This window comes from Arvicola amphibius, chromosome 5, assembly GCF_903992535.2.
Source record: "Arvicola amphibius chromosome 5, mArvAmp1.2, whole genome shotgun sequence".
Taxonomy (NCBI): Eukaryota; Metazoa; Chordata; class Mammalia; order Rodentia; family Cricetidae; genus Arvicola; species Arvicola amphibius.
Window position 1 is genome coordinate 32,899,367 of NC_052051.1, and position 13,450 is coordinate 32,912,816.

The 13,450-nt window shown below is 46.6% G+C and overlaps 1 protein-coding gene across 1 annotated transcript in view; it reads left to right on the forward strand.

The window, feature by feature from the left end:
* Window positions 1-13,450, forward strand: part of Bfsp1 (beaded filament structural protein 1) — a 36,750-nt gene that overhangs the window by 13,573 nt on the left and 9,727 nt on the right. Inside the window, exons 3-5 of the mRNA XM_038331735.1 lie at window positions 4,081-4,176; window positions 6,503-6,595; window positions 9,854-9,961. Coding sequence (XP_038187663.1) covers window positions 4,081-4,176; window positions 6,503-6,595; window positions 9,854-9,961 — 297 coding nt within the window. The remainder of the gene's footprint in view (window positions 1-4,080; window positions 4,177-6,502; window positions 6,596-9,853; window positions 9,962-13,450) is intronic.

A 13,450-nucleotide genomic window follows, 5' to 3' on the forward strand; every position in this document is an offset into this window, starting at 1 on the left:
CCCAGTTGGAAATACTTTTAAAAAATGTTTTATGTTTGTGTATGTGTGTGTGATTGTGTGAGAACATGCTGAGTGTGTGTATGTGCCTTCTTCATAAGTCAGAAGAGGGCATCAGATCCCCCTGGAGATGGAGTTATAGGTGGCTGTGAGCCATAAGACATGGGTGCTGGAAGTGAAGCTGGGTCCTCTGGAAGTGCTCTCAGCTGCTTAGCCATCTATATCTCTAGCCCCCCTGAATCATGAATTTTTATGATTGCCCTTTTGTTTATAGCATATTACATAAAAAAGTTGATTTCAACATTTCAAATAAACCTAAGGAAAAGATGAATCCATCTAAAGAAAACCCAGAGTGAATAGTAATATTTGCTTGGGTTTAGTGAAGTCGTGTAAACACTGGATTTGGGAAGGTTCTTGAACCAGCTTGTGGGAGTCCCAGATCAGCCTCTGGTTACTGACGGGGCAGATTTTACTCCCAGAAAGAAATCAGTCCAGGGCCTTCTTTCTCCAGTGAAGGAACTCACCCATGAGCTGACGGAGCTCCAGAGCTCCTTCCCACATGCATGGCAGGCATAGATAAAAATGTTTGCAGTCCTGGCTCACTCTCTGTTTCCTAAGGGCTATCAGAGAAGCTGAGTCCCTCAGAAGCCAGATCCAAAGTCAAGTACTAGAGGTTAAAGATGCCCCTAGGTCTAGATAGTGGATCCTGGTCCTGTGTCGCTTCACCTGTTACCAGATATGCAGGCTACATAGAAGACTTCCTGGGCCTTGCTGTGGGAACGTGACTCACTCATCCCAGAAGCACAAGGTGTGCACACCCCAGGAAATGAGTCTTAGTCATCCAAGATCAGCAGTGAGTGGATATGTTCCTCAGTTGGTTCCCCTTAGCACAGAGAGTCTCACAAGTCCCCAGGGTTTCCAGAAGAATCAAGCCCTGATCACAATGGTGACCTATCTACCTGTCTACCCATGGGCTGTGGACATCATCAGCCGAGAAAGAGGAGGCTGGAAGAGTGGAATCTCATCCTGTTGATGCTCGGAAAAGTGATTCAATTTTTTTTACATCTATTATCTGTCTGTCTATCTGTCTGTCTGTCTGCCTGCCTGCCTGTCTGTCTGTGTGTTTGTGTATGTGTGTATGTTGACATGTGCCATTGCATGTAATCAGAGGACAACTCGCAGGGGTGGGTTCTCCCGTTCTACCATGTGGGTCAAGGGGATTGAACCCATGTCATCAGCCTTGACAGCAGGTATCTTAACCTGCTTAACCATCTTGCCTGCCTTGGACCAGCAATTTTGCTAAACAAGTCTGGAGATGTTCGCTTAGTCAAATCAACTTTTGCCTCTCCATGTAGTCTCAGGGCCAACTCCAGTAGTGTCACTGGCAGGAGGGAGTCACCCTTGGGTGTGGCCATGGGAAGACATGGATACAGTCTTCGGTGCTTTGTTCACATACCTGCCATATAGTCACACTGCTCATGCAATGAGACTTCCAGTACAAAACATTTTTGGTTCTCAACAGTTCACATGTCAAAGCAAGCAGCTCTTTGTTACCCCTTTTGAAGGGAAATAAAACCCTCAACAGAATGCCTAAACAGTGAGTCCAGAGTTGGTGATATGCTCAGCCTTTTGATGGAGCAAGAACAACAGATGATTTTTAAATACATATTCAAGTCTGTGCAATCTCTATAATTCATGGCCACATATATGTACTTGGAAGATTACTGGCTACCAATAATTTCCGAGTTTGCCTATCAGCTGAGACGGCTCCAAGCCATGAACTTTAAAGCTTCTCTCTCCCCTTTCTTTAAAATGAACAATAATTTAGATCAATGTAGCATCTAGGTACATGTGTTTACTTAAAGGCAATGAAAACCTTCAAAGGTTGGCTCACATGCATATAATTCACGTGCCTCTGAAGTTCCCTGTGGGAAAGAGCAGGAGGCTCTGGGGTCCAGGGCAGAAAGGATGGGGACATGAAGCAATCACCTTCAGGGTTACCAGCTTCTACATGACCTTACTCCAGAGAAGAGGAGAGGAGGGGCCTGGGAAGGGAGGCCTTTAGCAGGAGGCTGGATTTTGGAGAGGCTGGCAGGAAATGAACGTGGAGGAAGGGCACCCAGAGAGCAGAGGAGAGAGCAGAGAATGAGGCCAAGGAGAGAGGATTCTCAGCCTCCTCCAGGCAGATACAGAGAACAACTTGCAACATTTTTGAAAAGGGTTTTTGATATCCAGGGTTGAAGGAAATGTGTTTTTAAATTAAATCCTAGTTTGCCAGTGATGTTAATGAACTTGGATCTCTATTCTTTAGCAGCCGAGTCCTGATGGAAGCCTAGAGTTCCCATGAAAGAGTTGTCAAGGATGATTGTCAGGGTTCCTTGAACTTCAATGATCTCTCTGGTTCCTTTCTCAAAAAAAAAAAAAAAAAAAAAAAAAAAAAAAAAAAAAGGCTGTAAAGTCTCGGATGCAGCGAGTAGAAAAGTGTTTTCATAGCACATGCAAAATCCCGACTTCCATTCCCAGCACAGTGAGGTCAGGGCTGTAAATATCCTGGACCACGCGGACCTCACTGTGTGTCCTCCGCACCTGGGAGGGGTGTTGGGATCCTCGAGAGCGTTTGCATTTCTCGCTAGCTCTCAGGGACTGTGATCTGTTTTGTGAGCCATCTACTCTATTTCGAGCTCGCACAAAGTCGGGGTGGGGTTGTTTTCTCAAATTAGACAGTTGACAAAGGCAGTTGATTCGGAAAGATCTAGATGCTTCTGTTGCTGCGGCGTTTGGAAATTCAGCTGACAGCATCTCAGGCATAATGAAAGCACAAGCGTCTACACATTTCTGCACTCTGGCACAAATAAAGGAACATGCTTCCAAAACAAATTCTCATCATATCAGCAACTGCACAGTCCCAAAGCGCCCACTCACCCCTGGGATTTTTGGGGCATTTTATTACATGATTGTCATCCAAGCAAGACATGTGCTTACAGAGCATCTGATTAACTCCTATTTTAAAGACAAGTATTGCATTTTTATTATCACACAGGTGGCTTTGCAATATTTCTCTGTGGGAGCTGGTGCTGGTCCTGCATGATCCCCAGGGGGAGATATGGAAGGACGGTAGGTGTCTGGTAGGATAGGTTCTCCACTCGGCATCCCAGAAAAGCCCATGGCAGGTTCCAGTCTTGTTATCACCTGTAAGTTTCCATTAACATTAGAGGGACCCACTGATCAGCCTGGTCCAAGTGCCCTTGCAAAAGAAGACTTTAGCCTTTGAACTGCACTTGCCGGACCCCTAAGTTCTGTGGATTTGGTTGAAGCTCCACTAAGGGAATAGAGCTGCTGGACATATGGGCTGTCTACTGCCTTTTATGATCTGCAGGAAGATGATCCTTAGCATGTGTAAGGCCCATCTCCATCTCCATCCCAGGAGGCAAAACCAAATAAGCATCTTTGTTTTGATCTTATACAATAGCCGGCTTCTGCGGTATACTTTACGTGAAGGATGGTACCAGTGGCTTTAAGAAATTGTGAGCAGTGCTTTCCAAGGTCTCATCCATCCGTAAGATTCTGAGTGTTTGATCTCTCTTAGCAAAAACAAGAAGTATCTCTAGACATTGTCAAAAACCCCTTTGAGTGCAAAATCACCCCGTAATGAGAACTGTTGCTCTCAACTAGGCCCAGTGACTAGCTTAGTGTTTTGTTTAGAATGCGGCATCTAGGGCTGGCAAGATGGCACAAGGGTGCAAAAGCACTTGCTGTGTATGACTGATGAACCCAGGAACCCATGGTGGAAGGAGAGAATCCACTCCCGAAAGTTGTCTTCTGACCGCCACAAATGCAAGCTGGTGTACTCGTATATACCTCAAGCCTGAACACACACACACACACACACACACACACACACACAACACACACACACACACACATACACACAGGGGCCATGGTGGGGAGGGGAGAGAACTTGCAGTAATCTAGACCCACTGAACAAGACTCTGTGTTTTAGTAGGTCCCCATGCAGTCCCTGTGTTCGCACGCTGGTTTCCGATTCACCTAAGTGTGACCCTGGTGTGACTCTTTTTGTTGCAGAAAGCTGATGAAGCCTTATTGCGTAACCTGCACCTTCAGCTGGAAGCACAGTTTCTGCAGGCAGACATCAGTGTGGCCAAGGACAGGTACAAAAAGGTAACCAGCACATGTGAGAAGGAAACCCCCTCTTCTAGAAAACCCAGTTTGGGGTTGGTTGGACAGAAGATTGCTAGAGTGAGCGACCTGGGATTATATTCCCCTGAACAAGCTTGAGTCGGCCACTGGACAGCACTTACCCAGCCTGGGGTGTATAGAGAGCATCAGTGGGCAGCGCCGAGGTATGCTGGGGATTGCCATAGCAGGTCTGAGTGTCCATACTGCACACTGAAATCTCCAAAATCATCCAGACAGCTGCATCTCTGCTAGGCAGGCAACTGTTTCATCTCAGAAAAATGCAGAAAGGAAGAGTATTTCTATTTTAAGGTATTGTTTGACAACCCTTAGCTGTGCCTTCGAGGCAGCCAGTTGACGCCTTTATTTAGGAGCCCCCTCCTTCAGAGTGTCCTGACCTTTCCCCTTCCCTAGCAGACTCTCACAGGTGTGATGCTGGGGGCCTTGACATGCTGGAAGATCAAATCCTAGTACTGGGGAATCGGGAGTGCGTAGTCTGGCCTTGCTAGGCTGCTTGCTATGTTTCAAAATGTGAGTGGCATCCCGGTGCCACTGTGTGGGCTAACCGTGGGTTAATGGAAAGGAATGCCCATGCTCCCTGAGCGCTGGTCTCCTTCTGTAACCCGAATCTTAGGTCTGTTGAGCCTTGACTTACCAGGAGAAACCTGGAGATAGGAAGGGGCTATTTGCTGGTGAGGCCAGAATTCATAGTTTCCTTCAATTTTCCTTGTTATTTTGAAGAAAAGAGGTAGCAAAACCCAGGAAATGAACCTGCGTAGATTTAGCTACAAGTTGTTATGGCTGTGAAGACCCTTCTCCTAAGGTGAATGGGGAATTTCTTAATTGGCCTTAGGACTCCTACCTGCTCTCACCCCAGGCTGGAATTTCTTGGAGATGCTTTCCTTCTGTGGGGTTCATTTTTTTTAGAGTCCTCATTTCACTGATACGGTATCTGCACCTCTTTGCCAAGGTCCTTACTGTAGCAGGTGGAAGCTGCTCTGTCTCATAGGAAATACGGGGGGACTTCCATATGCCTGGAGCAGCCGCAGCCAGTGGCCAGTGGGATGTAAGATGTAAACTCCCTGGGCTCCTCTTGTCTGGGTAGCAGGACTTGGATGAGCTCCTCAGCAGCATGAGCTCCATGCCCATAGGAATGCAACAGATGGCACGCCCTGCTCGGCCAGTGTCCTTCCCTGTCCTGTTAGCCACATGGCCCTGTTTCATTGCCCAGTTCAGCTGTCCACACCCAGATCTTTCTCTGGAGAACCACTTGTAGGACCCAGCAAGCCTTGTGTTCACTCTCTCCACTCCTTTGTGTGTGCTCTGCACCCTGCACTGAAGAACTCTCTCTGGCATCCTTCCAGCCTCTCTCTAGGCCCTTGCCAACTTCCTCCTCCACACCTTGCAGCTTCCTCCTATTCAGCTTCCTTGTGTCTATCCTGAGAGCAATGCCTGGGGACAGTCTCAAAGCAGCCCAAAGTACCCTGAAAGCATTTAGAACAATAATTAGGGTGGGAAGCTCCCATTCACTATCTGTTGGACCCCAGCCTGGTTTGGAGGGACTCAGGTCAGCCCCTATGGGCAGAGCCTGAGATGGTGACCCATGTACCCCAGTTATGTGAGTGGAGGGATATGACGATAGAGTGAGAGAGGGGAACATTGGTCTCATTGGAGGCCCGAGGTTGGTCTTTTTCCCTCATGGGCCCATGGAAGTTTTCGGACAAGTTGACCTGTGGTTGGTCAAGGCTGTTTTCTGTAGAGGGGCTGTGTTATCAGTCATTGCTCATATCTGGGAAAGGTGCACTGGCCGGTAAAGGTCACCAGGCCTCCCTGCAGATAGTTGGCCCTGTTTCATAAAAGAACTCCCATTCTAGGAGACTTCAAAAGCTTGCCTGAGAGCACGCAGCTTTAGTCAGCTATTTAGTCTCAGCATGGCTGGCTAAACCTGCCCCTTCAGTGAAACACCATTCTGTGCTATCAGAGTCCTTTGCAGCTTCAAGGACTTGTCTGGTTCCCTTTCCTCTCATGTGCTTGCCATCCAGGTCTCTGTGAAGCCAGAGGCAGTGTGGGAAGGTAACCGAAAGGACGTGGCAAAATAAGCCAAGCCTCCGTTTACTCTTCTGCCCGGTTGCTCTCCTGACAACGTGGGATGCCCACTCCATCCCTGCAGCACAGCTGACCCGTCTGTCATTCCTTTGTGCTCACAGCTGTGGGAAAACTTGTGGAGGCACTCATTTCTGGGCTCGCTCAGGACGGGAGGGATGCATCAGGCAGCTCGACTTGCAATGAAAATTCTTTCCCTCTGTGACAGAATCTTCTGGAAATTCAAACCTACATCAGCATCCTGCAGCAGATCGTTCAGGCCGCTCCTCAAGTGTGCCTGGCTACTGGCGGGACAAGGGAGGTAAGCATTGGAGCCATGGCTGTAGGAAAAGCGGTCCAGGCCTGGGGGAGGCCATCCTCTGAGTCTTGTGGACCGAGTTGACCTTCTCAGAGGTTTAGGAGCAAGCACTGGGTCAGATAGCTAGAACCACAGTAAGTTAACCCCTACCTACTTCTGAGTGATGTTCAGGTGTGAGGTTTAGTCTTCTGTTCTTTGTTCTGACTGTAAATGCTGGTAGACTATAGGGGACATAAGCTATCTATGTCCCTTAACATTGCCTTGGGTATCTTCTCCTAGGAAGTGTGAGCTGTTCTCTCTTGCATACTTTAAAAGTGACTGCCAAGATGGCATTCAGAATACAATAATAGACTGGGCAAGCTAGAAATAAAAGAGGATTGCTTTGACTTATGGTTCTGGAGGTTCCGGGTCAAGGGGCTTTTGTTTAGTTACAGTGTTTTTGCTGGTAGTGTCCAGAGATAGTGTAGAACACAACAAAAAATATAATGATGAAAAAAAATACCGTCGTGCCCTTTCCTCGGTGGTTAGGGCAGGCAGGCCAAAGTTTGGTTGGAGTGATGGATCAGATTCCGACAGGGATTTTTGTTGTTTGTTTTGTTTTTCAAGAATGACCTAAGACAGTGAATCTCAGCCCCGGTGCCTATCCCGTTTTTTAGAAGAGTGCTCAAGCCATGTCCCGCACCAATGGCTGGACTCCTCAGAGCAGAGCTGTGCTCTTTGGGCATGCAGAGGGCAGACGGACTGCAGAGCAGAGAGATAGGCTTGCCATACTTAATTCAAAAACAAAACAAACTGAAAGCCGCAAGGCTGAAAGATTCCCCCACCCCAATGCCTTTGATAACGGCTGTTGCTCTCAGGAAATTACAACTTCCCTGGTTACCTGCATAGGGTTTGCTCAAGACTGTGCTGGTCAGTGTAGGCTCAGATGGGGTGGAGCTCCTGAGGTCTAATCTTTCCCTAAGAGCTGCTGACTATTGATGGCAGTGGAGAGGGTACTTATTGTCACCAGCATTGTTCACGTATACACAGGAAAGACAGAGAGGCACAGGTTCAGAAAGTATTCTGTTTTTTGTGAATCCTAACTTAAGAGTTCTGCACACTGGCTAGTTAGATAGACACTGGTTAGTTAGATAGACACTGGTTAGTTAGGCAGTCACTGGTTATTAGGTAGACACTGGCTAGTTAGGTAGATACTGGCTAGTTAAGTAGACACTGGTTAGTTGTTAGGTAGACACTGGTTAGTTGGGTAGACACTGGTTAGGTAGACACTTGCTGGTTAGACAGACATTGAATAGTTAGGTAGACACTGGATAGTTAGGTAGACACTAGTTAGTTAGGTAGATGCTAGTTAGTTAAGTAGACACTAGTTAGTTAGGTAGACACTAGTTAGTTAAGTAGACACTAGTTAATTAGGTAGACACTGGTTAGTTAAGTAGATACTAGTTAGTTAGGCAGACACTAGTTAGTTAAGTAGACACTGGTTAGTTAGGTAGATGACACTGGTTAGTTAGGTAGATACTGGTTAGGTAGACACTTCCAAGTTGTTTCATTGACAATTTGTGGAAGTCACCTTTGCACAAATGAACATTGTTAGGGTTTGAACATGGAATGTTTCTTAGAGGCTCACGTGTTTGAATGCTTGTCCCTAGGTGGTAGCTTGCTTTTGGGAGCTGTGATAGTTTGAATGCAATTGGCCCCCATAATCTCATAGGAAGTGGCTCTTTTAGGAGGTGTGGCCTTGTTGAAGTAGGTGTGACCTTGTTGGAGGAAGTGTGTCATTGTGGGGGTGGCTTTGATGTCTCATATGCTCAAGCTCCTCCCAGTAAGACAGGCCCCTTCTTGTTGCCTGTAAGATGTAGGAGTCTCAGCTACTTCTTCAGTACCATGTCTGCCTGCACACTGCCATGTCCTACCATGATGATAAAGGACTGAACCTCTGAACTGTAAGATAGTCACCCCAGTGAAATGTTTTCTTTTTCAAGAGTTATTGTGGTCATGGTGTCTCTTCACAGCATCAGAAACCCTAAGTCAGGAGCTTAGGGAACCTAGCTAGGGGAAGTGGGCCAGGCCTTAAGCATTTCAGTCACTGGTTAGTGGGCCCTCTTGCTTTGAGCCTGTGGCACTACAGTGCACCGTATTAGGAGCAGAAGGAGAGAGAGAAAGGAGACTTGGGACCCAGTATCTCCTTCAAGGATATGACACTTCCCATCTAACTTCTTCCCACTAGGGCTCCCTTCTAAGGCTTTTGCCACTCTCTATAGCTCCATAGATCAGTGCTCAACCCTTCAACATGTGAACCTTTGATATCCACACCATAGCAGCTCCTTGTGAGGTGTCTGTGAGCAGGGGCTGCCTTCTATACATGGCTTACACTTAGTGTAGACTGGGCTTTGAGTTGATGAGGTTTTGAGGGAGTGTAGTGTACTCTGTGATGAAGGCAGGGTTCCTAAACAATCAGCCTTTGGGAATCACTGGTATTTTTGAGCAAGTAGAGAGAGAAGTCAGGACAGACTGTGAACAGATTGGAAGAGGACTTCCTTCCAGACTTCCAGATCATCCGTAGGCCTGTGCAGTGGCCTCCTCAGGTCCTACTTCCCTTTCACCTTGTGGGGCCAGATAACTCCTGCGTGGTTACTGTGGCATAGCTCATGGCTCAGAGCACAAAATGATTTTCATCTTCATAGGCACAGAACCCGGAGCCAAATGAGCATCTGCACTCCACAGTTTTCTTGTTACAAAAGGGAAGATGAAGGCTTTGAAAGTCAAATGTCTGATTAGTCAGTCTGGGGCACTAAGAGGTCTATGCCTGTGTCTCCCCATCTTGGTTGTCTGAACTTTACTCTTTAGTAGTTCAAGGTTCAGACAGTGGCCGCCATGGGCCTGTCTGACTCAGCTTGGGCGGTTGTCACAGGAACCCTTAGTTTATTGCTCCCAGCTCTGGAGGCGGGAACTCCAAGATCAAGTTGCCAGCAGAATTGACACCTGTCGCAGGCTCTCCCTCATTGTGTGCCCACAAGGTGGTGGCTGGGAGGGTGAACCTCCTGTTAACTCTTTCTTTTCTCATAAATACCAGCTCCTAATGGAGCCCCACATTCATGACCTCATCTGACCCTAGTCACCTTCCAAAGGTTCCCACTCACCAATGCCTTGGCAAATCCGGCATGAACTTGGGGGATACAAAGAAGGGACCCTACTCTTTAACTGTCCCCTCACCTTTGCATTTCTTCATTGTGTGAACCTGAGTCTGGTCTCCTCATGCAGGAGAAGCTGTTGACAGAACGGGAAGTGGCTGCCCTGCGGAGCCAGCTGGAGGAGGGCAAGGACTCACTCACCCACCTGCAGGCGCAGAAAGCTGAGCTGCAGGCCCAGGTATGTTCCACATCCCTAGCAGGGTCCTCTACACATTTTATAGGAATGGAATATGCAGGCATAGGTATGCATTTCTGTGACTGTTACAGACTCAACACCTGCATGTCCTGCACTGTAGTATTCTGATCAAACACTTTGTTTTGCCTTGGTCTGAGGCTTCCCAGGCTGCGTGTTTTAGCATGTAGCTAAGAAGAGTCCTGGGGAAATGGAGCTAGGAACTCATGGACACCCAACCTCGTGGTAGTTCTTGTGTCTCCATCGAGTCATGCCCTTTCCTACCAAGGGTAATACCCCATTTCATGGGGTCATTTTGCCTATGTCAAGCCTGTAAGAGGCAGACACATATCAGGGTTCTAATCCCACATTCACCCAAATCTGGGCGTTCCTGTTTCTTCTTTCCTGATGGTCTCTTCTTTGGAATTGATGGTGGCTGGTAGGTGGTTTGTGCCAGTGTTTGCCTCTTGTTAGATATCTGCTAACACGAGGCTCCCATGTCTGTTTCTTTTTAGTTGTGGCTTTTATGGTTCACAGTCTTGATTCCTTCATGTTTTCTTTCTTGTTTCCATGCAGCTGGGCACAGTGATGGAGAATATTGGGTTTAAATGCTGCACTTCCTACAGCTGGGTAGCCACATGTCCTAAACCAATCAAATTATATTTAGTAGATAAGTATACCCAAGGAACAAAAGAGAGTAAGATCTAAGATTCTGACTAAAACCTGGGACATCAGATGGACATGTCACTCAGGTCCTGCCTTCCCGCCCACAGCATCGGGAAAAACTTAAAACTTTTCCCAGATTCACATTTTATCTCAGCCTCCGACATCCTGCCTTCCATCCCCGCTGGTCTGCTCACGAAGCTTGCACTGTGCAGCATTCCCAGGGACACTGGAAAGCAGCCAGGGACAGTGGTTGTCCCCGAGCTGAAAATTACAGGGGAGAAATTGAGTCATGACCCTAAAATGCATTCTTCTCAGGATATAATCACAGCTCAGGCACTAGATACTTTTTGGTGACTGTGATTTTCTCTGAGGACCTGAAAGGGAAGAGAAGGGAGGAGAGAAGGGGGAGGGTAGAAGGGAGAGACAAAGAAATTTTATGTAGAGAATGTGAGTGTTATATGTGTGTATATGTGTGGGATGTATATATGGTATGTGTGGTACATGTGTATATAGGGTCTGTGTGCAATGTGTGATCAGGTGTGATGTGATGTATTTGTGGTATAAGTGTGTAGAGCATACTGTAAAGTGTGTGTGGTATGTCTATTGCATATGTGTGTAATGTGAAGGGTGTGTTCATGCAGCATGGTGTTTGAAGTCTGTATGTATGTGTATGTGAGATGAGTGTAAATGAGGTATATGTATAGCATTTACATGTGATTTTTATATGAAGTATGTGATATATCGATATAGGGCATATGTACATGCATGTGGGATGTGTGTATTTTGTGTGTGCATGTGTGTATGTGCTCTTTACATGTGACTGAGGAAGTGGGTATAGGTTCAGTCATGGTTATGGAAACTCTGGTTTTCAAACTGTTAGCTGGTGTAAAATGCATTCAATAGAATGGACTGGTATAAAAAAAGAAGACAGTTCTGTGTCTGAGAACTGAGAATAAGAAGGAACAGAATGGGAGTTAAAAGTGTAGAGTAATTTTGGAAAACCTTTGTCTTAAATATATCTGTATATGGTTGACTACATATGCATTTGCTCAAATGCACACCTATGATGTGACTTAGGGTGTGAAATATGTCACTTTCTGTGGCCAGGGTGACAGAGTTGAAAACCACAGCCCTAGATACTAACGAGATGAACCCTAGCCTGGTACAGAAAATTCTAGCTCTGAGGGCACAAAGAATGTTCCTCTTTCTTTGGGTACACATCTGTTTTGTTGACTGTAAAAATGTGACATGTATATGGAGGGTGTAATGTATCTATGTAGGGTATATGTGTATGCATGTGGAACGTATGTGTTGTGCCTGTGTGGTATGTATGACTCAGGATGCAGGTGCAGGCCTGCCATGGTCCCAGAAACTCATGGTTTTCAAACTTCTAGCTACAATTCATTGAGTGTGAAATGACAGGATCAGCTTGGTTCCTGGAACATGAGGAGGAACTTTCAGGTCACGTCCTGTTCTCACCTTATGCCACTACTGAGACTTATTTTTTTTTTTTGAGACAGGGTTTCTCTGTAGCTTTAGAGCCTGTCCTGGAATTAGTTCTTGTAGCCCAGGCTGGCCTCAAACTCACAGAGATCCGCCTGCCTCTGCCTCCCAAGTGCTGGGATTAAAGACGTGCGCTACCACGGCCCGGCTTCACTTCTGAGACTTCTAAGTTGATCTCTGTGTCTAAGGCAGGCTCTCACAGCCTCATCTAGGCTCCCCTCCTTCCCCCTAGGCTTTGGCAGTCTGGTGAGGCTTGTGAACCCCTACTCAGAAAATGTTAAAAGCAAGCCAATTATATAAAGATAGTTGTCGAAAATTACCAAATAATTCCATGTGTTATACACCTATCCTTGACTTGAGAGGCCATGTTTTGATGAGTCCATGGCAAGCTGAAATAGGCTGAGGTGAAAATGGGTTCTGCCCATCTATCTATTGCACATCCTGACCTCACAGCGCAGCACTCTATGGATGGTCTCGTGTGCCCTCTTCTAGTCGACTCAAAATACGGCTTGCTGCCCCCACTGTGCTCTGCAAGAGGGCAAAGTGCAGAACAAGAAGATTGGTCTGTGCAGATGCGCACTGCTTTCACATATCAGCAAGTGGGCCAGCACATGCCTGGGACTGTCTGCAGGGGCTTGGGCAGCCGCTTGTCAGTTTCCAAGGGGAATTTGTCGTCACATCCCCGCAGATCCTAACGTTCATGCATGCTCAAGTCTCTGAAGTGTTTTGGTATTGGTATTTGTATATAACCTATGCAATTCTCCCATATGCTTTAACTTACACCACCCAATATAGTGTGAGTTCGGTGTAAGTAGTTCTATTTTTTTTATTTAGAGAAGAATGAGAAAAAGGGCTATAATATATATATATATATATATATATATATATATATATATTCAGGAGAGACACAATTAAAAATATTTTCAGTCTCCAATTGGTCAAGTCCAAGGATGTGAACTCCTTGGACTTGAGGGTGACTGTATTCAGTAACAAAAGATAGCTGTGGGTTTATTGAAACCCAGGTTTGTAGCCTTCACAAGTGGCCCCAACCCAGGTACATGAAGTGCCTCTTGCACGTGTTCTCACTGCTCTGTAAGTCAGACAGAGGGATGAGCATGGTTGGCCTCTCTGCTCTGGCTCTCCCCTGAGGAAGTAAAGGAGTGGGCACACCAGGGTCCCAGCGGGAGGACCTCATGGGAGAACTTGCTTCCAGGTCACTCATCACTCATGTTGTTGGTAGATGTCACTTCTATCAGTCCATAGTAGGGAGGACCTGTTTCCTTGTTGACTTTGGTGGTAGAGGTCGTGCATTCCTTGGCCCAAGGC